Source organism: Sprattus sprattus (assembly GCF_963457725.1).
Source record: "Sprattus sprattus genome assembly, chromosome: 5".
Taxonomy (NCBI): Eukaryota; Metazoa; Chordata; class Actinopteri; order Clupeiformes; family Clupeidae; genus Sprattus; species Sprattus sprattus.
In genome coordinates, this window is record NC_137924.1 from 39137367 (window position 1) to 39159693 (window position 22327).

Below are 22327 nucleotides of genomic sequence, written 5' to 3' on the forward strand. Positions count from 1 at the left end.
TAGAACCAAGACGCCGGAAGTTCCACAAACCCATCACCATGACGATTCCCATTCCCAAGAGCAATACTGACCCTGTGCTGAACGGGTTTGGAGGGGACACGCCCACTTTACGACTCCTATGCAGTATCACAGGTGACTCACACAGCACATACACACACAAACACACACATACACACACAGTATATAATAAACAGAAAGTACACACACACATTGATGTGTGCACATATACACAGTCAATCATTTTTTGTTATTACTTGATATCTGACCCCACTGTCGTTATGTTTTGCTCTATGACAGGTGGAACCACCCCAGCACAGTGGGAGGACATCACAGGAACCACACCTTTAACATTCATCAACGACTGCGTGTCCTTCACAACAAACGTGTCTGCCAGGTAACCCCTCACACTCCTTATGACCACCTCCACACTTGACCGAATTACATTGTGTGCAGCACTGTAGGACTGTCCTTTGAGTACTGAGTTTGAGCATACTTTGTTGCGTCTGGCAGCACTAAGAGACGTGACAATTCTGATATGCTTGACTTTTAGTTACACATGTTTTGTTTTGCTTCTGTTGTTAATGCTAATTTCCTCTTCTCTGTCCTTAATCAGGTTCTGGTTGATAGACTGCCGGCAGGTCCAGGAGTCAGTGAACTTCTCCTCGCAGGTGTACCAGGAGGTCATATGTGTCCCCTACATGGCTAAATTTGTCATTTTCGCCAAAACGCACGACCCCATTGAGGCGCGTCTGCGATGCTTCTGCATGACGGACGACAAGATCGACAAGACTCTGGAGCAGCAGGAGAACTTTGTTGAAGTGGCCCGCAGCCGAGACGTGGAGGTGGGTGTCCACCGAGTGGACTGATGACAGATATGTTCAGATGAGCCTTTGCGAAGTAGAGGGTTGATCCTAAAGGCATAATTTATGACTGTATAATTAAAAGTTAAAAAGCAGGGTTTAGCTTTTTTTCCTACTGAAATTTTACCCTGACGTCTTTGAAAACACCAACTCATAACCCAATATTTAAAAAGTGGATGATTTTAATTAACCTCATTTAGGAGAACACACAAATGTCTTTACGTTCTAAGAGATTTGTTCAAATTGCCCATTTAAAAAATCTTCATGTGATCTTCTACAGGTACTGGAAGGGAAGCCAATCTATGCAGACTGCTTTGGAAACCTGGTTCCCTTGACCAAAAGTGGCCAGCACCACCTTTTAAGTTTCTATGCCTTCAAAGAGAATAGACTAGCCCTCTTCATTAAAGTGAGTGTATTTATTGTATGTCTTCTTGTCTTGTCTTTCTGTCTTCTTTTCTGTGTGTTTTTTTGTCTCATTCTCTCTCTGTTCTTCTCTCTCTCATATACTCTCACCTCCATTTCTGTTTATTGATTCCTCATGTTGTCTTTATTCTCAGATTCGAGATAACACACAAGAACCATGTGGACGACTATCCTTCATGAAAGAGCCGCGGACTTATAGAACTCTTACCCACACCGCCATATGCAATCTCAACATCTCACTCCCAAACTACTCAAAGGTAACAACCCCAGGACACGCATCACATGACCCTCAGTCTTTACAATCTCGGGGCATCTGTTTGAAAATGGGGACTTTGTCAAAAGTGTTGATTGAAAACGGAAAGCTGCCTTAATGCCTTGCATTAAATGAGCATAAGTTTTGCTAAATGCTGCATCTTTTATGAAGTGTCAGACGCATTTTCTGTTTTTAGGAGCCATCTGTTTTATTTTCTTGCATGCATTTTCTTTTCCTGTTACCCATGATGCTATTGTTGACTACCATGGGTTGTTTGCATGGTCTAGGGACAGAATGTTTTTAAGCAAGAGTTAAAAACAAGATACAGTTGGCAAAGCATTCTGTGTGGAAAATTCAATACAGCAATTCCAATTAAGACGCAGACCCCTCCACCACTATAAAGAAATCTTTATTTCTGTTAATGGTCAAGTACAGGCTAATGTAACACTTGACTATTGTAAGAAGTATTGTCAAGTATTACCAACAAATACATGCAATTCCAATAAGTGCAATTCCAACAAAACAATGAAAATATAGAGATAACCTTCTCAACAACTTCGCTCTACCATCTTGGCACACATTTTTAAATTAAATGTCTGCCAATTCTCCCTTTGCTTACTGTGTTTCCATATGGGTTTTAATAGATTTGCCAGCTGTATTGAACTCAGTGCCCTTCTCTCCTCTTCCTGGCCTTGCCTTATTGGCTGGCTGCTGACTTGCTCTGTTGCCTTGGTAACTGCTTTGCCTGCTTTGTCTTTCCCCTTCTTTCTTTACTATATCCATCTTTCTCTGTCTCTTTCTCTCTCTCTCTCTCTCTCTCTCTTTCTTGCTCTCTCTTTCTGTTGGTCTCTCTTTCTTGCTGCTTCTTGCTCCTCAAAGGATTCAGATTCAGACCAAGAGGCTGAGGAGGAGGTAAAGCGTGCCTCTTTTTTCTGCCCCTCCCCCCCTGCCACCCCCCTTAACACCAGTCTCTCTGCTTTTCAGTTCCTCCCTCTCCCTCAGAGCTCTTTGGCTGGCTCCTGAGGCCGTTCTCTCTAGCTTTCTTCCTGACATTGATTCAGTCCCTGAACTCAATGCTTGTGCGTAGTGTGAAAGCATAGTAGCTGATCAGAGTGCGTTATTGATCTCTGATCAGTTTCCAAAGCTGAACAGGAAGAGCCCCCACCATTTAGGGAATACATGTATGTAAATATGTCCATTCTGGGACACCGTTTATAACAATCCATCCTATACTATTCATCCTTATGTTATATCCACAGTCAAACCCCTCTGCCGATCTCTGACTTTGAGTTCCATGTCAATGGATTGTGTTGAGTATGGTTAGACTTTAATATTGTGTTCAACTCTTTTACCTCCCTTTTACAGACCAACCGAACGCAAGGAAAATGTAAGATTTCAGAATGTCTCTTTTTAATTCTCAGTATTCATTTTATTGTAGGCAAAAACTGTAAGTGTTGTAAAGAAAAATGGCTGCATGATAACAATGCACTGACCCATAATCCTGTAGCATGTGTTGGTTCTAGTAACAATAAATGCTTTCCAATGATGAGTGTTAACTGCTTAGGCTGACTATATCCTAGTGGTGCATCCCTGCAGGCTAAGTGGTTGTGTAAATGCTTGAAATTCAATTTGGTGGTCAAAGTATGTAAGCATAGCAAGGAGCTACAAAGAAATCAAACACAACCTCACCAGTGAAGGTTTTGTCTATTCCGATGTTATTGGCCTTTTCAGTTTCTCCACTTAGCGCGAGTTTTCAAAAAGCCAAAACCATGTTCATGAGCACCAAAAGTGACTTGCATTCATGGTGATGTTAGTATGGCAGTCCCAATTAGATCCTTACAGACATTCCATGGTAATGTATACAAACTGCAAAGCAAACTGATGTGTTGTGATCCCTGGTCCCATTTTTCCCCTTGTCTGTGAAACCTTGTGCCTCCAGTGAATATCTATTGTATTCATGTGTGAAAACAATCGTCTCCGATTTATTCAACATTTCACACATGAATATTTAGCCCTTTCAAATATATATTTTTTTAATTTAACAGTGATTTCACAAATTATGCCATTAAAACAAGCATAATTCAGACACTTCATGTTAACAGTGATTATGCATGTATTTGGACTAGAAATGTCTACCTTCCCATAGGATGTGATTGGTAATAAGCATGTACACTTTGATGTGTAGACATTGAGTAGAATATGGTTTGAATATTTCGCCATAGTATTCAATTCAATGTCATGAGCTGTGCATTTGAGAACCTGACCTCTCCTGTCACTGGTCTTGTTTCATGCTTGAAACTGTTAACATCTTTCACCTGAGGCTGCATGTCAGTAATACCCCTTTTGCTTTGCATGGAAATAACTTCGCTTACGTACGTGTGTGTGTACGTGTGCATGTAGGTGTGTTTGTGTGTGTGTGTACTTTATTTGTGGCTATGCCTGTGTTTTGTCTGTCAGCGAAGGGAAGAAGGAGACAGTGGAGATGATGTATACATGTTTCTGTGCATGTGTATGTGTGTACTAGAATGCATGTTGAAAGTGTGTGGGCATACCTTATATTCATGTCTGCTTAACATTTACTTTTTTGCTAATACCACTCACATTTTATTTATGCCAATTCACTGTTACTGCAATTTTTCTGATTTGCATTTGTTTTTTACATTGTATTTCACAAGTTATTTATACCAAAACAATTTATTTGAGTTGTCTGATGTTGATTTGGCCATTGGTCCCCTGAATGGAAGAATCAATTCTTAATTTGATTACAAGCATATATTTGTATAGCTTGTTTTTTTGATACATTTTACCATCAACCATTACGTGTACAGACTTGCATTCAACCATTTTTTTAGTCTTACTTTACTGGCTTTTTTTTTTTTTTAGGAAAACCTTAAACGTTTTCTTTCTCTCTCTTTCTTTGCCTCTTTCTGTCTCTTTCTTTCTCTGTAGAAAGAATTTACTTCTCGAACAATCTTGAGATGTCTGCTTACATGTTGCTTTTCCAGTGTATGTGTCCCCCGTGTCCTTGTCTTGTTGATTCCTTGTCTTTTTTGTTGTCATCAATTCATGTCTGTTTTAGTTGGGCTCTTGTTTTTTGCTGTTACGCGTATGAATGTGCTGTTGTGGGTGTATATAAGCAAGTTATTTCCTGCGTAATTCCTTTCCTCTCCCGTGTTTTAAAGTTTAGTTTGAGTTTGCTTTGCGGTCATATTTGCTCCTCAAGTCCTTTCGATCCAAAAACTTCTTTGCCTTGATACCTTATGCCTTCCTTCACTGTTGTTTCCTGATTGTCCTGATGTGATCCCTGAAACCTTGTACTGTTCCTGTCCTGATCACAATTTTCAAATCTCTGTTCCCTTTGATTTCAATTTTGATTTTGTTTACTCCTTAAATGTCTCTTTCAAAACGGAAGATGATGAAGAAACCTCTACTGAGACATCCACCCTGAAAACACATTTGATCAGGGACTCCCCTGCGCTTGCGAGTCCCGACTTGCTCTACGAGGTGTCAGAGATGAAACAAGACTTGATAAAAATGACCGCCATTTTGACCACTGACTCAACAGACAAATCAACTTCCCTCGAGGGGAGAGGTCTTGAAAAGGGGTTGGAGGAGTTGTCGGGCGAGCCTTTCGAGATAATGGAGAAAGTCAAAGAGGACTTGGAGAAAGTCGGCGAGATTCTTCGCAGTGGGACTTATGAGGGTGAACTGGCTGCAGCATCTGCAAGGGCAGATAGTTGCCCACCAAAACAAGATGAGGAATGGGTGCTTCTTTCTGATAGTGAGATTGAAGAGGCCAAAAAGATGTCTGTCCTCCAGCCACAAGAACCTGTCATGCGGGAGGGTCGTGCCAACCGGGGAGCTCCGAGACCAAAAGGCGTGGCAGATCTGTCAGGCATTGCCCCACACTTAACCGGTGATCCAAAGGAGTATCTCCTGGATTTGCCTGAGGCCTCTGCTAAACCATCAGAGGTAGCAAAACAAGAAAAGCTGCACAAAGGCACCAAACCCTCAGCCATCCCCACAGCAAAGAAAGATACTAAAATCCCTGGTGCAGAGGTAAAGAAACCAACTAGACGGAAAGGCCCACAAACTCTCACAGAAGAGCCTAGTACCTCTGTCCCTAAAAAAGACACTGACAAGGGACATAAGGGGAGAGCCCAGGAGGGAGAAAGTCATCTTAGTGCCCCTGTTTCCCAAAAGAAATCCCCTGTTTCACCTGTAGTTGAAGAGACACCAATAGGGTCCATTAAAGACAAAGTAAAAGCCCTTCAACAAAAGGTTGAGGCTGAGCAAAAACAGCGTAGGCAGCCAACTGTTAGTAAACCCACACTAGGAGGTAAGGACAGCAAACCATCTACAGTACCCAAAGAGACACCCACACAGACACCCAAAAAACAGAAGGCCACACCCAAGTCTCCAAAATCTGAGCCAGAAAAGCTTGAAGAGACTATGTCAGTAAAAGAACTAATGGTAGCTTTTCAGACAGGGCAAGACCCTTCAAAGAGAAAGTCGGGGCTCTTTGAGCTAAAATCATCATCTAGTACGAAAACAGAAACACCACAAACAGAATCATTAGAAACACATGCTAAGTCTGCCACCAAACACGTTGGGTCAGGTTTTCCACTGGGACGAGAAGTATCCCTTGACTCCCTACCAGATGCACAACAAAGGGACAGTGACCTTCAAATTAGCCCAAACAGAAAACATTCAGGTGACTTTAGCTCAGAAATAAAAGCTGAACTCGAGGACAATGCTCAGTACCAGCAGTTTAAAACACCATCCACACAAAGTGCAAGATCATCGTCCGCTTTAACTGCAGGGCCCTCGATGTCTACTGTGCCTCCCCCTGAACTGAGTAAAGTCACACGTGAATTCCTGCCTGACAGTGCATTTGAGAATTGTGCAATGGAGGACAGTCCTGATAGCCTCAAACACGAGGGTGTAGCAGAGTCTCCAAGTGCCAGTCTGGGCTCTGGAGATCAACACATGAGCTCCGAGGAGAGTTACAAACATGAGGGCCTGGCTGAAACTCCACACACAAGCCCAGACAGCCCCTCTGTGTTTCTTCAAAAAGGTTACGAGCCCTTGCTGACCACAAAGAAAGGTGCCTCGGCCATCCCAGTTAAACTTGATGAGAAAACCAAGCCAGTCGCACAACGTTCCTCCAAAGACAATTCTGGGGCATCTGCAGAAGACTCTGCTTCTTCGGCCACAAGTGAGTCCAAGTACACTCCAAAGGTCAAGGCAGTTAAATTTGGGGATGAAAAAGCCCCCATTGTCAGTGCATCAGCCAAACCGCCAAAATCTCGAAAGCTTACAAAGATGGGTTCAGAAACCATAGAAGGTTTTCTGAGTGATGAGGAATCCCCTGATGGTCATCCAGGATCAGCTTATGCTGACATTTTGGCCACAAGGGCATCCACACGTCAGAATAGCCTAGATCTGCCCCTCAAACATCGGGAGTCAGACTCTCTCAGCCCCATAGCCGATGACTCTTTGACCTTTAGTCACAAAGACTCTTTAGAGACTAGTCCCAACATGGACGATAACTCTTCCCATAAAACTCCAGACTCCATTGAGCCCAGCCCAACTAAGGAATCCCCCTGTTGTGACTCCTTAGAGAGCAGCCCCATAGAGCAGAAAAAACACCTGGCCTTCCCTCCTGTGGTAGATGAACCTAGTGTGACAGCAAGGCAAGAGCTACCCTCCAAAGCCCCTGACTTCCCCCTAGACAATGTGCGTAGTAGACTCCTCAGAGACCAGGAAACCAGTGCCGAGGATGACAGTTCTGAAAAGACGTCCCAGATGGAAAGTTCGGGTAAGAGCCCCCTCTCCCCTGACACCCCAAGTTCTGAAGAGGTAAGTTATGAGGTGAACCCCAAAACCCCTGATCCCATGACCCTTTCTGTTCCCCTAAACCCACCCATCCCTGAGGAGGCAGAGGAATATGAGGCGGAGAGTGGCGAAACTCAAAGGAAAATCACACCTGAGGAAGAAATGTTTAAAATGGCTGCCAAAATAAAAACATTCGATGAAATGGATCAGGATGCGAGAGACAAAAAGGACAATACAAAAGATATCAGATCCGCTCAGTCAGCAGTAGTGTCTGAAGGACATGGCAGAATCAAACAGATTGGACTAGTGTCCAAAGATCAGACACCATCAGGGGATGACCCTAAGCACACTGATCCCATACTGGGCTCAGTGGTAGCTCTGTGTGTTGAACCCGATATTAAAGTACAACCTCCCTCTCCTTTTTCAGCAGGTGTAAAGGCTGAAGACGTTCACCAAAAGGACACCCACAGTGCAACGGCATCAGCCATAGCAGTTGGGGGGGGACCTCAGTCTGTCTCAGATGAACACATCGCAAAAGCTCAAGGATCTCTCCCTACCAATGCTTGCACTGAACCTCCTCAGGTAGCACAGTCCCTTGAGGTAGGAGGAGATAAGGCAGCGACTCCATCCTCATCTGAGGGAGCTGCTAATATAACAGACGAACAAAAGGAAGAGTCTTTGAGAAAATCAAGAGAGAGTAAAGATGATGATGACGACAGAGGAGTAATAAGGGTGACAGATGTTCTTGAGCGTGACAGTGCTAAAGCACCATGCCAAGCAGAGAAAAATATAACAGATGAGGTGAAGGGTGATCACATGAAACATTCAGGGGCATCTGACGTAGGCGTAGATAGGGTGGATGCCCTCACAGCTCCCATGGGACATGGGGGGGAAACATCCAAACCAGACGCATGCATTTATGATGATAACGACGACTTTGAGGAAGAGGAGGAACGTCCAAAAACTGAGTCAAAGGGGGTAACAGCAAGATCAGAAATGGACCAATGGAGCACAGTGCGGGAGGATGACGATGCTTTTGAAGCCAGGGTAAATGAAGAAGAGCAAAAAATCCTTAACTTGGCAGTGGATCGGCAATCCCAGGCAGCTACACCAGACACCAGGACCCCCACAGAAGATGGAACACCTACAAGTGAACCAAATCCTTTTCTTTTTCAAGAAGGCAAGCTTTTTGAGATGACAAGAAGCGGTGCTATTGACATGACAAAAAGGAGCTATGAGGAGGAAGGTTTTGCTTTCTTTCAGTTAGGAGAACAGCCCATTGAAGAGGCAATTGCAGAGGAAGCAAGAGAAGAGGCTGCAGCAGAGCCCACTGAAAAAGAGACTGAGGTTGGTATCAACTTAACCCTACAAATAAAACCAGAAGAGGAAGAAAAACCATCTACGGACACTACTGATTCCTCTCAGCCTTCTTCAGTAGACGACGATCAGGCAGGGTCTAAGTCAGATGCCTCAAAATCTAGAATCCCTATCAAAATGGGCTTGTCTATATCAACAAAAACATCTAAGACAGATGCAACCATGCCCGAGGTAGTAGAACCCAAGTTTGAAAAGGTTGCTGAGGAAACCCTTGTAGCAGTTGATCTCAGTTCCCCCGATCCTGTTATTGCCAATGTTCAGACAGCGGTCACCACAGTAACTAGATCAGTGTATTCCCAACAGGACCAAGAATCCTCTGATTCCTCCCCAGAGGATCAGAACTCAGTTATTGAAATCCCTGAAAAGCCCACCCCTTCCCAGAGTAGTGAAAAGTTATCAAAGGGTCCATCCAAATCTGGCTCAGGGAAAGTAGATGCTGCCGTAAGAAAAGACAATCCTTCAGCTGAGGGCCCAAAATCAAGAATACCAGTTAAGGCCAGCTCTGTGAAGTCTGATAGTGCATCAGAGTCATCAGTCAGGCGAGCTGAATCACTCAAGGACAAAAAGTCAAAGTTGCCATCAAAACCTGAAACTAGGAGAAAATCTGACACAGATACAGGTCCCTCCACTGGGGCCAGAATCAAGAAGTCATCCTCAACCGCGCGCTCCGTTGAGAGTGACTTGACTAAAAAGCCAACAAAAAAGGACCAGGGTCGCCCAACTAGTAATGAAACATCCACCAAACCCAAGACATTTCAGTCCAGACTGCCAGTTAGAGGCAAGCCAGTACAGACATCTACACCAGTCAAAGAGACCAAAAAAGAGCATCCCCAAGAGTCTCCCAAGCAGTCATTAGAGTTTTTTGCAGAGATAAGCGACGAGGCAGCAAAAGTTGTAGAGAGATTGGCACAAGCAGAGAGGGAGAATGAGAAAGCAGAAGAGCTGGAGACGGCTTCCATGTCCGATGACGAGAGCAGCACCATAGACACCTCTGTCATAGAGGTGGATGCTTTCCCTGACATACACTTGCCACTTCCTGAAGGCCTCTTTGTCATAAGGCCACGCTGGGATGACACCATCGAGACGCAGATGGAAAGAATCCCCGACGATAAAGCCCAAGCCCAAAGTCAAGGTATCCCCCCTTCTCACAGGGCCCATTCTCTCTGTCTTCCGCCTCACCTCGCTAGCGATGAAGGTCATGACCTCTCTGTCATGTAGCTAAGGCTTCAACTTTCTGTGGTTGCTTCTGTGTTGTTCTGGCTGTGTTTGTGCTTGTGTCTCTCTTCCTCTGTGTGTGTGTCTTGAAAATCTCAAGATTGATTTAAAGGCTATTTCATCCACAGTTAAATGACTGTTAGTGGTGAATCCTTTTTATTGGAGAGCCAAAGATAGATTTTTCTAGATCCAAACAGGAGCAACTTTAGTCAGTACAGTACAGTACTTAAGTAAACTGTATTGGCGTTTTATGATTAATTATTACTACATGGTTTAGGACTAATCTTATATTAGTGCCATTAAATGATTACCTCACACGGCCTGCTATATTGAAATAGACAGGAAGGTTGACATGGTTGATGTTTCAACGAGCAGCAGTGGAGGTACACCATGTGTAGAGACAGGAGTAAACCAGTAAAAAAAGTCCAAAGCTGTTTACAAGGGATTTTTTTCCTGACATACTCGAATTGAAAATGGAGCGCACATTTCCTTCCATCCCCATAGTAGGTGTAACGGTTGAGCTTTTTGATATGGACCTTCATTGATAGCTATTTTGATGGCATTTTCAGTAGATCTACAGGAGGAGGCAGAGAGGAAAGAGTCACGGTTGGCAGTCATTGCCGACCACCTTGGATTCAGCTGGACGGGTAAGCCAACTTTAAAGGCACTACCAATTACTATATATAAACGTATTGGCACATACAGCATGTGGATTTAATTTCCCAGTTGGTTAAGCATTTTTGAACATCTCTGCCGTTTACAATGTTTGTTTTCATTCTCACTTGTGTAGAATTGGCCCGTGAGTTGGAGTTTAGTGAAGAGCACATTCATCAAATAAGAACTGAGAACCCAAATTCACTTCAAGACCAAAGTCACGCCCTAATTAGATATTGGACTGAAAGGGAGAGCAAGAATGCTACAGGTATGCTGGTAGTATTAGCAAGTACTGCCAATTAGTATTTAGTGATACTCAATGTCTTTAAAGATAATATAGAAATACATGTTCTATATTATATTTTATTATATTATGCAATAATATTTTACATTGCAATTATACTGTTTATATTTATGTTACAGAGACCATTTTGATCAAGAAACTAACCAAGATAAACCGTATGGACATTGTGCATCTCATCGAAACAAAGATTATCAAGTCCAGTACGGATTCATCACACACCTATGCAGAAATAGAGCATACCATATCACTTGATCACAGTGAAGGTAATTCATAGGAAACATGTAGACATCTAAATGTACATGTATTTATCTATTCAAGCATTCAACATTTAACATCTTATCTACAGAATTGAATCTGAATCTTTCGCATGCATTTTCATGTGGCCTACATAACAAAGTATCACTGATTTTCATATTTTCCATACCACTTGCAATTTTATGTAATACACTATATGTTTAAAATATATAATATACAGCGTGAATCTTGTATCTTAGACCTCACATGCTTGTAGGAAAGCATAAATCAGAAAAAAGGTTCCTAAGCTTATTTCTTATGCTAAATATATACGGAAAGCAAAGAGTTTCAGTTTATTTTCTTATTCTGCGTTGTATAGAAGACTAAAAACACTGTATAAATCTCTTTGTAAAGGATTCTCTGCCCTCCATGAAGACATTGACAGTCCAAGGCCAGGTAGACGGACGGATGCTGCCATGCTTAAACCAGGGTCTAGTCTGCAGCCCCCAGTGGTTTCGACTGAGGATCTCTCTTCCAGCATGTCCTCCCTTCATGACGCATCAGCACGGGCAGATGCTGACGTATCCGTGACAGAGCTCCTGAGACACACTCAGAAAGAAAAAGTGCAAGCCGACCTGGAGACAGACCAAGACACTCTGTAAGTAACTAAAACTGTTAATTGGACAGTTTGTTACCCCTCCATATAAGCTGTAGAATGGTTTCCCAGCTTCAATGTTTTCCTCTGTAAATGGAGTACAATATATAAAAATGGTAGAGTTCTGTAATAAGACCATTTTTGTTGGTAATGTGTCTGTATCGTAGTTTGATGTACTATTTCTGCTTTCTTCATAGGGAGTTTGGAGTTACAACAACGCCTGGAACTGGACACCTAGGCACTGTCAAATGTGTAAGTCCTTTGTTCACTCTGTACAAAGCTGTTCCCTGGAGGCTGCAATCTCATGTGCTCGATCCAGTCTATAAAGGAGCAGCTGTGTCCCACCACTCTACCCCAGAGCCTTCCCCCACAGCTGTAGATGCTCCTCAAGAGTTTGGTGCAGAGTTTGGTGCAGAGTTGGGTGAAGAGTTAGGTGCAGCATTTGGTGCAGAGTTAGGTGCAACAGCAGGTGTGCCGAATCTAGCCTCGACCTCTCCTGAAGGCCAACGTCATGATTCGACCAAATCTCGGCTCCTGAGCCATAAGTACAAAGGTGTCACTGTCACTGATTTTGAAGACACCCTGTTGGAGTCCGAAAAGGCTGAGACAGACTTCAGTGAACTGTCCAAGTACTTGAGAGATGATATTGTGCCAGGCTTTGTTTCTACCACCACGATCACCATGACCCCGCCATCCAGTGAGAAGGGGTCTGAGTCCAGTCAAGTTCCAGCACGGTCATCACATGCAGCCACTACAGAGGCAGTGAGTTCCCAAGTCACTAATAGGGAGGTTTACACCAAACAGCACATTGAGGAGATTTCAGAGAGATTCTACAAAGTCCTTTATGGCACTGATTATGAGTTAATCAGCAAGGATGATCTGGAGGAAATAAATGTTCCACAGTCAGAGAAAGACAGGAAAGAAGAAGTGAATGAAGAGAAATGTATGTCGTTAATTCCAGGTGATGAAGGCAAAGCCCTCACTGCCATGAATGAATATGCAAGTGAGTTGTCATCCTCATCTCATGAGAGTGATGTCAGTGACCTAGTAATTGTCACACCAGAGATCCAAGTTAAACCTGCAAGCCCGACTGAATCTGTTGTAGAGAATGAGCCACAAATGTACTCAATGCAAGCATCATCCTCTTCCATGGAGTTGCCCACAATTTGTCTGGTTGATGTGGATGAATCGCCAGAATTGCTTTCTACAGTGTATCAGATGTCAAGTGATGAGATGGCTGAGCAATCAGTTTCCAAACAAATTGATTATAGATCAGTGTCACCTTCCCCACCAGGTGCGGCATTCAGATATGAAGTATCAATACCCATAACCCAGCAGAAACACACAGTCACTGTTACAGAAAAAGATGAAGATTATAGAGCTCTGACACCAGTATTTATAACATCACAGTCAGAATCTGAAAACACTGCTGACTTTGAAATATCTTTGCCAGAGGAAAGAACATCTTCACCCGAATCGGTAGTGTCGTTTGATGAGAACAGGCCACTCTCCCCCGATTCCCCCATACCTGAGTATAGACGAGAATCCCTTGGCACGGTCTCACTTCCTTATGACAGAACTTCCTCACCTGAATCTGTGACTTCACTTACCAGTGAGAGTCAACTTACAGCTGACTCTCCCATACCTGACTTCAGGCCACCTACCCCTTTACCTCCAGTGATTGACTATGATTTATCAGACTTAACTGCATGCTTTGCAAAGTCGGGTCAGTTCTTTTCAGCAGGACTGAGTATGCAGTCAGATTCTGACCTCAGGGTGGGAGCTTCTCATTTGATGGTGCCTGACACATTTAGACCTGTCTCACCAGGGTCTTTCCTTGACTGGCGATCAGTGACACCAGACTCATTCCCTTTTGAGACTCAGGAAATAACATCCTCTCCTGAGTTAAGCACAGATAGCACAGAGTACAGACCTCTGTCCCCAGAGGACTACATGTCTGGAGTAAGGCCATCATCCCCAGAATCCATGATATCTATAAACGAGTATACCAGACTGCCTCCAGACTCACCGGTACCTCATTTTTCTGTGACGGTGCATGAATTCATCAATGCACTTGATGGTGAAAGGTCAGAAACACCAGAATCAACAGAATCAGAGTGGGAGTGGGAACTAGTGGCACCCTCAGCATTCGATTTGGTAGGTAGACCCTCCTCACCAGAATCAAATGTTTCCATCAATGAACACCGGCAGTTATCCCCAGACTCACCTATTCCCCAGTTCGAAGTATCACTTTTGGAATACTCAGAGACGCAGTATAGGTTGTCTTCTTTGTCTCCTGATTCACTGACCTCAGAGGCAGATGAAAACGAGCCATGGACCGTCCTCAGCTTTGCCTCTGAACAAAGACCTGAGTCACCTGTGTCAGTCACCTCTGTTAATGAACTCAGATCCCCCTTACCTGACTCCCCAATTCCAGAAATTACACAGCACCTCCCTGAATCTGTTTCATACGATGAACGATCTTGTGGATCACCTGTGTCTGTATCATCTGTCACTACTCATTTCTTTGCCGATGTCCCCAAAGCAGAATCACCAGTAGTAGCTAACTCCAAACAGACTTTGGTATCTTCTCCAAAGTTACTTGAATGTAGTCCTGTGCAGTTAGAACTGGTCTGTGCAATACAAGAACCCTCAAAGAAGAAATATGACACAGGTTTTACTGTAATATCTGAAAAGACAGAGGAGTCAGAGGAGTCAACCAAACCAGGAACTGTGCAAAGTCCCACTCAACAAAAACAAAAGAAGGAAAGTAAAAAAGGCTCAAAGACTAAATCCGTAACTACACCTGAATCTAAAGCAGCAAAAAAAGATGAATTAACACATGAAACAGAAGCAACAAAAGAAACAGTAGTCATAGAAAAAGATAAACACTTAGAAGTTGCTGGACATAGTGAAATCAGTAAAATAGAAGCTGAAACAAAATCAGTAGCCTCTTCAGAATCAGAAAATCGTGCAGAGCCATCATCAACTACATCAACCTCGTCTGAGCTAACCATACGCAAATATACCAGATTGGTGCCTGAATTCGAACTTGTTTATAAAGCAGTTCTTCCAGATCTCATAGCTCATGTGTATGACCCACAATATAAAGGTGAAACATTCTGTGATAAAACTGGTACTTTCGAAGTAACAAGGCACAGACTAGAGATTGACTACAGAGAGTTCTCTGAAGCACTCTCTGTATCACAGGCTAATGCACTTCAAACTCAACCAGGTATGGCAGACAACAATGAAGGGGTGTCCCCTCTAGGAAATAATGAATCTTCACTGGCTTCAAAACCTGACTTTAAGTCTCAAAGGCCTGAATCCCCTGAGTTGGTAGAGTCAGAGTTGGAAAAAGAGAGAGGTTTATCACCCGATTCAATACCCGAGTATAGGCCAGTCTCTCCCAAATCAGCTATGCAAATGCTATCAGATCCCAGAACGTCATCACCTGAATCAGAAGCATCACTGAATGCATCCTTATCGGCAGACTCACCCATACCACAGTTCCCTTCCTACGTTGATTCAGCCACTTTCTTAGCAGGGTACAGATCAGAATCACCTGAATCAGAATTGTCTGATGCAGAAATTGAACTATTTGTAACTTCCAGGGTCTCTGATCAAAGACCTTCATCTCCAGAGTCAGTCGCATCTGTTAATGACCACAGACCCCTCTCCCCTGAATCACCCATTCCAGAGTACACACATCCCGATTTTGAAACGTCAGTTTCCCTGCAGGCACACAGATCGTCTTCTCCCGAATCAGACAGCTCAGACATAGACTATGAACTACAGCTCGGAGAGGCATTAGACCCTCAGAAAAGGCCAGAATCCCCTGAATCGATTGTGTCAGAATCAGAGGACCGACCTCTGTCCCCAGACTCTATACCAGAGTATAGACCTCTCTCACCAGATTCGGCCATGGTGATGACAGATTGCAGAGCATCCTCTCCAGAATCAGTGGCATCCCTTAATGAGTTTAAGGCATTATCACCAGACTCACCCATACCACAGTACTCACTCTCATTCTTTGAGCCAAACTTTGGCACTGGGCAGAGATCTACATCTCCAGAGTCTGTAGACTGTGATAAAGAGTATGCCCTCACTGAGTTTATTCTCATGACCACTGAAGAGAGACCTTCATCACCAGAATCTGCAGGGTCAGTAAATGAACACAGACAACTGTCCCCAGACTCACCAGTACCTGAATTTGCACCAACAATATGTGAGTCCACAATGGGAAGATACAGGTCATCTTCCCCTGGGTCAATGTCTTCCTTTTCTATTGGCTCAGACATCTCAGAGACAGAGTATGAGCCATTGCTGTCTGAGTTCCTCATGAGAACATCCTCAGCCGAGTCTGATGTTTCAGTCAATGAGTTCAAGGCGCTATCGCCAGACTCCCCCATACCACAGTATATACAGCCATTCCTTGATTTAGCAGGATATCCTGTGGGTTCAAGATCACAGTCACCACAGTCTGTGGGATCTGATTTAGAATATGCATTTTCTGACTTCCTTCTTATGGCTACAGAAGAGAGACCCTCATCTCCAGACTCCATAGCATCTGTAAATGACAGCAGAGCACTCTCTCCAGATTCACCCATTCCAGATTTTACGAGGTTACTGCTAGACATAATTGCACCATCGACAGGATATAGGTCATGCACACCAGTAACTTATATATCAGATGAGGAATATGCACCGTCATTTTCTGAGCTCCATCAGTTGGAGCAAAGACCTGAATCTCCTGAATCTATCACGTCAGAGCTTGAGGACAGATCCCTTTCACCAGATTCAATACCAGAGTACATACCAATGTCACCAGATTCAGCCATGGCCATGATTGATATCAGATGCTCTTCACCAGAATCAGTGGCATCCCTTGATGAGTTTAAGGCGTTATCACCAGACTCACCCATACCACAGTACTCACTCTCATTCTTTGAGCCAAACTTTAGCACAAGGCAGAGATCTACATCTCCAGAGTCTGTAGACTGTGATATAGGGTATGCCCTCACTGAGTTTATGTTCATGGCCACTGAAGAGAGACCTTCATCACCAGAATCTGCAGGGTCAGTAAATGAACAAAGACAACTGTCCCCAGATTCACCAGTACCTGAATTTGCACCAACAATATATGAGTCCATAATGGGAAGATACAGGTCATCTTCCCCTGGGTCAATGTCTTCCTTTTCTATTGGCTCAGACATCTCAGAGACAGAATATGAGCCACTACTCTCTGAGTTCCTCATGAGAACATCCTCAGCCGAGTCTGATGTTTCAGTCAATGAGTTCAAAGCCCTATCGCCAGACTCCCCCATACCACAGTATATGCAGCCATTCTTTGATTTTGCAGGATATCCTGTGGGTTCAAGATCACAGTCACCACAGTCTGTGGGATCTGATTTAGAATATGCATTTTCTGAATTCCTTCTTATGGCTACAGAAGAGAGACCCTCATCTCCAGACTCCATAGCATCTGTAAATGACAGCAGGGCACTCTCTCCAGATTCACCCATTCCAGATTTTACAAGGTTACTGCTAGACATAATTGCACCATCGACAGGATACAGGTCATGCACACCAGTATCTTATATATCAGATGAGGAATATGCACCATCGTTTTCTGAGCTCCATCAGTTGGAGCAAAGACCTGAATCTCCTGAATCTATCACGTCAGAGCTTGAGGACAGATCCCTTTCACCAGATTCAATACCAGAGTACATACCAATGTCACCAGATTCAGCCATGGCCATGATTGATATCAGATGCTCTTCACCAGAATCACTGGCATCCCTTGATGAGTTTAAGGCGTTATCACCAGACTCACCCATACCACAGTACTCACTCTCATTCTTTGAGCCAAACTTTAGCACAAGGCAGAGATCTACATCTCCAGAGTCTGTAGACTGTGATATAGAGTATGCCCTCACTGAGTTTATGTTCATGGCCACTGAAGAGAGACCTTCATCACCAGAATCTGCAGGGTCAGTAAATGAACACAGACAACTGTCCCCAGATTCACCAGTACCTGAATTTGCACCAACAATATATGAGTCCATAATGGGAAGATACAGGTCATCTTCCCCTGGGTCAATGTCTTCCTTTTCTATTGGCTCAGACATCTCAGAGACAGAATATGAGCCACTACTCTCTGAGTTCCTCATGAGAACATCCTCAGCCGAGTCTGATGTTTCAGTCAATGAGTTCAAAGCCCTATCGCCAGACTCCCCCATACCACAGTACATGCAGCCATTCTTTGATTTTGCAGGATATCCTGTGGGCTCAAGATCACAGTCACCACAGTCTGTGGGATCTGATTTAGAATATGCATTTTCTGAATTCCTTCTTATGGCTACAGAAGAGAGACCCTCATCTCCAGACTCCATAGCATCTGTAAATGACAGCAGGGCACTCTCTCCAGATTCACCCATTCCAGATTTTACGAGGTTACTGCTAGACATAATTGCACCATCGACAGGATACAGGTTATGCACACCAGTATCTTATATATCAGATGAGGAATATGCACCATCGTTTTCTGAGCTCCATCAGTTGGAGCAAAGACCTGAATCTCCTGAATCTATCACGTCAGAGCTTGAGGACAGATCCCTTTCACCAGATTCAATACCAGAGTACATACCAATGTCACCAGATTCAGCCATGGCCATGATTGATATCAGATGCTCTTCACCAGAATCAGTGGCATCCCTTGATGAGTTTAAGGCGTTATCACCAGACTCACCCATACCACAGTACTCACTCTCATTCTTTGAGCCAAACTTTAGCACAAGGCAGAGATCTACATCTCCAGAGTCTGTAGACTGTGATATAGAGTATGCCCTCACTGAGTTTATGTTCATGGCCACTGAAGAGAGACCTTCATCACCAGAATCTGCAGGGTCAGTAAATGAACACAGACAACTGTCCCCAGATTCACCAGTACCTGAATTTGCACCAACAATATATGAGTCCATAATGGGAAGATACAGGTCATCTTCCCCTGGGTCAATGTCTTCCTTTTCTATTGGCTCAGACATCTCAGAGACAGAGTATGAGCCATTGCTGTCTGAGTTCCTCATGAGAACATCCTCAGCCGAGTCTGATGTTTCAGTCAATGAGTTCAAGGCGCTATCGCCAGACTCCCCCATACCACAGTATATACAGCCATTCCTTGATTTAGCAGGATATCCTGTGGGTTCAAGATCACAGTCACCACAGTCTGTGGGATCTGATTTAGAATATGCATTTTCTGACTTCCTTCTTATGGCTACAGAAGAGAGACCCTCATCTCCAGACTCCATAGCATCTGTAAATGACAGCAGAGCACTCTCTCCAGATTCACCCATTCCAGATTTTACGAGGTTACTGCTAGACATAATTGCACCATCGACAGGATATAGGTCATGCACACCAGTAACTTATATATCAGATGAGGAATATGCACCGTCATTTTCTGAGCTCCATCAGTTGGAGCAAAGACCTGAATCTCCTGAATCTATCACGTCAGAGCTTGAGGACAGATCCCTTTCACCAGATTCAATACCAGAGTACATACCAATGTCACCAGATTCAGCCATGGCCATGATTGATATCAGATGCTCTTCACCAGAATCAGTGGCATCCCTTGATGAGTTTAAGGCGTTATCACCAGACTCACCCATACCACAGTACTCACTCTCATTCTTTGAGCCAAACTTTAGCACAAGGCAGAGATCTACATCTCCAGAGTCTGTAGACTCTGATATAGAGTATGCCCTCACTGAGTTTATTCTCATGGCCACTGAAGAGAGACCTTCATCACCAGAATCTGCAGGGTCAGTAAATGAACACAGACAACTGTCCCCAGATTCACCAGTACCTGAATTTGCACCAACAATATATGAGTCCACAATGGGAAGATACAGGTCATCTTCCCCTGGGTCAATGTCTTCCTTTTCTATTGGCTCAGACATCTCAGAGACAGAGTATGAGCCATTGCTGTCTGAGTTCCTCATGAGAACAGATTCAGCAGGCTCTGATGTTTCAGTCAATGAGTTCAAAGCACTATCGCCAGACTCCCCCACACAACAGTATTCACTCTCATTTTTTGAAACAACATTTGTGACAGAACAACGATCAGTTACGCCAGAATCAGTAATGTCTGACCTAGACTGTGAGTCATTGGACCTTGACACTTTAGAATCTCTCTATAGACCCTCTTCCCCAGAGTCAATATCTTTTAGTGAAAACAGACCGTTAAGCCCTGATTCCCCAATTCCTGAGTTCTCTTCACCATTACCACCCTATTATTCTGTTGCCTTATATGGGTATAGATCCTCTTCACCAGATAGCTCGTCATCAGAAACAGAATATGAATCAGCACTTTCTGATATCTTTGATTATGAAAACAGGCCTGAGTCACCAGCATCAATAGAGACTGAGGCTGAGGACAGACCTTTGTCACCTGACTCTATACCAGAGTACAGGCCCATCTCCCCAGATTCAGCAAGAACAGAAGTTCGAGCTGCTTCACCAGAATCCACATCATCGCTAAATGAGTTTAAATCGCTATCACCAGACTCCCCTGTACCACAATATTATCAGTTATTCTTTGAGTCTACATCAAGTCAAAGGTCAGACACTCCTGAATCTTTAGCATCAGATATTGATTTTGAGGATTGCGATCCTTACATCGTAGCAAGTGGTTTCAGGCCATCATCTCCAGAGTCCACAATATCCATATGTGATAACAGACCCCTAACACCTGATTCCCCTGTCCCTGGATTTGTGCAGTCTTTGCCTGACTATCAAATAGCACTGAAAGGACACAGATCCTCCTCACCTCAGTCTATAACTTCAGACATAGAGTTTGATCAAACAACAGAATTACCATTGTCTGAATACAGACCTGAATCACCAGATTCAGTGGCATCAACAGATGCAATAGTCCCTCAAATCATACCTGAACCTGATTTAACATCCTCTGAGATTATCCAAGAGAATAGACCCATGGATTTACCAACTAGTATACTTTCCAGGCAGACACCTAATAGAAGTCAAATGCTTACTTCATCTTCATATGAATCCATTTGTATTGTCCCTGAGTATAGATTTGTACGTAAGGCAGTTCCAGTTAACCTAATGTCCCCAGTGTTTGACCCTCAGTACAAAGGAGAAACTTTCATGCCCAAACCCGGTGTTTTTGAGTGTATTGGCAGTAGGATTGAGACGCGTCACCATTCATCCACTGAGCAAAGACTTGCTGAAGATTTTAATGATGAGCATTACTTCTCATCCAGATTGACCATCTCTCAAACATCAGGTTCTTTGACAACAGTGAGTGAGTTCACATCTCTGTCGCCCGACTCAGAATATGATCGCTCATCGCCTGACTCTACCATGTTAATGTATGGAAGTAGAACACCATCCCCTGGGTCAGTGATTTCAGTAGATGAACTGAGACCATTGTCTCCTGATTCTCCTATCTCCGGGCACATAGTTGCATTGGCAAATACCTCACCTTTAGAAAGCAAAACATCATCTGCAGAGTCAATATCCTCATTAAACGAGAACAAACAACCCTCTCCTGACTCGCCAATCCCTCAGTGTAGACCCCTGTCACCAGTACATGTCAGTGAATTTGAAGCAAGTTACAAACCTGAACAGGAGACAGATGCATCCATAGCAACTGATGATGAATCATCATGGCCACCGCATGAATATCGATCATTGTCACACTCAGAGTCTGACCCCACATCCGTATTACCTCAGACATCTCCATTTGAAACTCTGTTCCGATGTCCTTCACCTGAGTCTGCTGTTGCACATGGTTGGCCCTTGTCCCGTTATTCAATGGAATTTGAGGTAAAAGAATTTGAGTCCATAGTGTCTTACACACAACAAGATCATAAGCAGAGTCAAATTGTATCGCTTGCTGAGGACGAAAAAAAGGTTATTGAGACCTCAACTGTAACTGAGACTCAGCCACTGGGTCACTTGACATCTGAGGAAAGTAAAGGACAGTATGAGCATATTTCCCAGGCCCCTGGCATATCAGAGGACAAAAAAATGGATATCCATCAGCTATGTCAGCCTATATCACTTGATAGCTCACTAAAGCCAAAACAGGTTGAGGAGATGGTCACAAAGCCTAAAGTACCAAGGGAGAGGAAAGAGAAGAAGAACAAGGCTGAACAAAAGGAAGTGGCTCAGAAGGATGAGACTGCTGGGCAAGAGTCTGCAGAGTTACAAGCCCAAGACATGGGGAGAGATGAAGTCTCACCTCAAGGAGCTTCTGAATGTAAAGTCCAAGTGCCTCAGGAGGGGGTAAGAGCTCAAGCATGTCAGTGGTGCTCCATCGCTCTTCATGGTGTGGAGGTGTGAAATAATGCTCGAAAGAAGAAACGCCTTTTTTGTTTTTGGAGTTTTCACAAGGAATGTGTGTTTCTTTTTGGATTGAAACCTAACACATGTAAAGACCTCAGTGAGATGAATCTAATTTAGATGTTGGATTATAAGGGTGCATG

The 22327-nt window shown here is 43.7% G+C and overlaps 1 protein-coding gene across 2 annotated transcripts in view; it reads left to right on the plus strand.

The window, feature by feature from the left end:
• The window catches only part of LOC308365401 (uncharacterized protein), a gene marked incomplete at its 5' end in the record, with an annotated part of 90393 nt that overhangs the window by 60509 nt on the left and 7557 nt on the right, over positions 1 to 22327 (plus strand). For both annotated transcript variants that reach the window (XM_080838811.1, XM_080838810.1), the window contains 11 exons: positions 1 to 132; positions 298 to 394; positions 614 to 842; positions 1141 to 1266; positions 1418 to 1540; positions 2902 to 2923; positions 10536 to 10613; positions 10757 to 10888; positions 11044 to 11187; positions 11573 to 11816; positions 12011 to 22127. The exon at positions 1 to 132 is cut by the window's left edge and continues 73 nt beyond it. In XM_080838811.1, coding sequence (XP_080694937.1) covers positions 1 to 132; positions 298 to 394; positions 614 to 842; positions 1141 to 1266; positions 1418 to 1540; positions 2902 to 2923; positions 10536 to 10613; positions 10757 to 10888; positions 11044 to 11187; positions 11573 to 11816; positions 12011 to 22127 — 11444 coding nt within the window. The remainder of the gene's footprint in view (positions 133 to 297; positions 395 to 613; positions 843 to 1140; positions 1267 to 1417; positions 1541 to 2901; positions 2924 to 10535; positions 10614 to 10756; positions 10889 to 11043; positions 11188 to 11572; positions 11817 to 12010; positions 22128 to 22327) is intronic.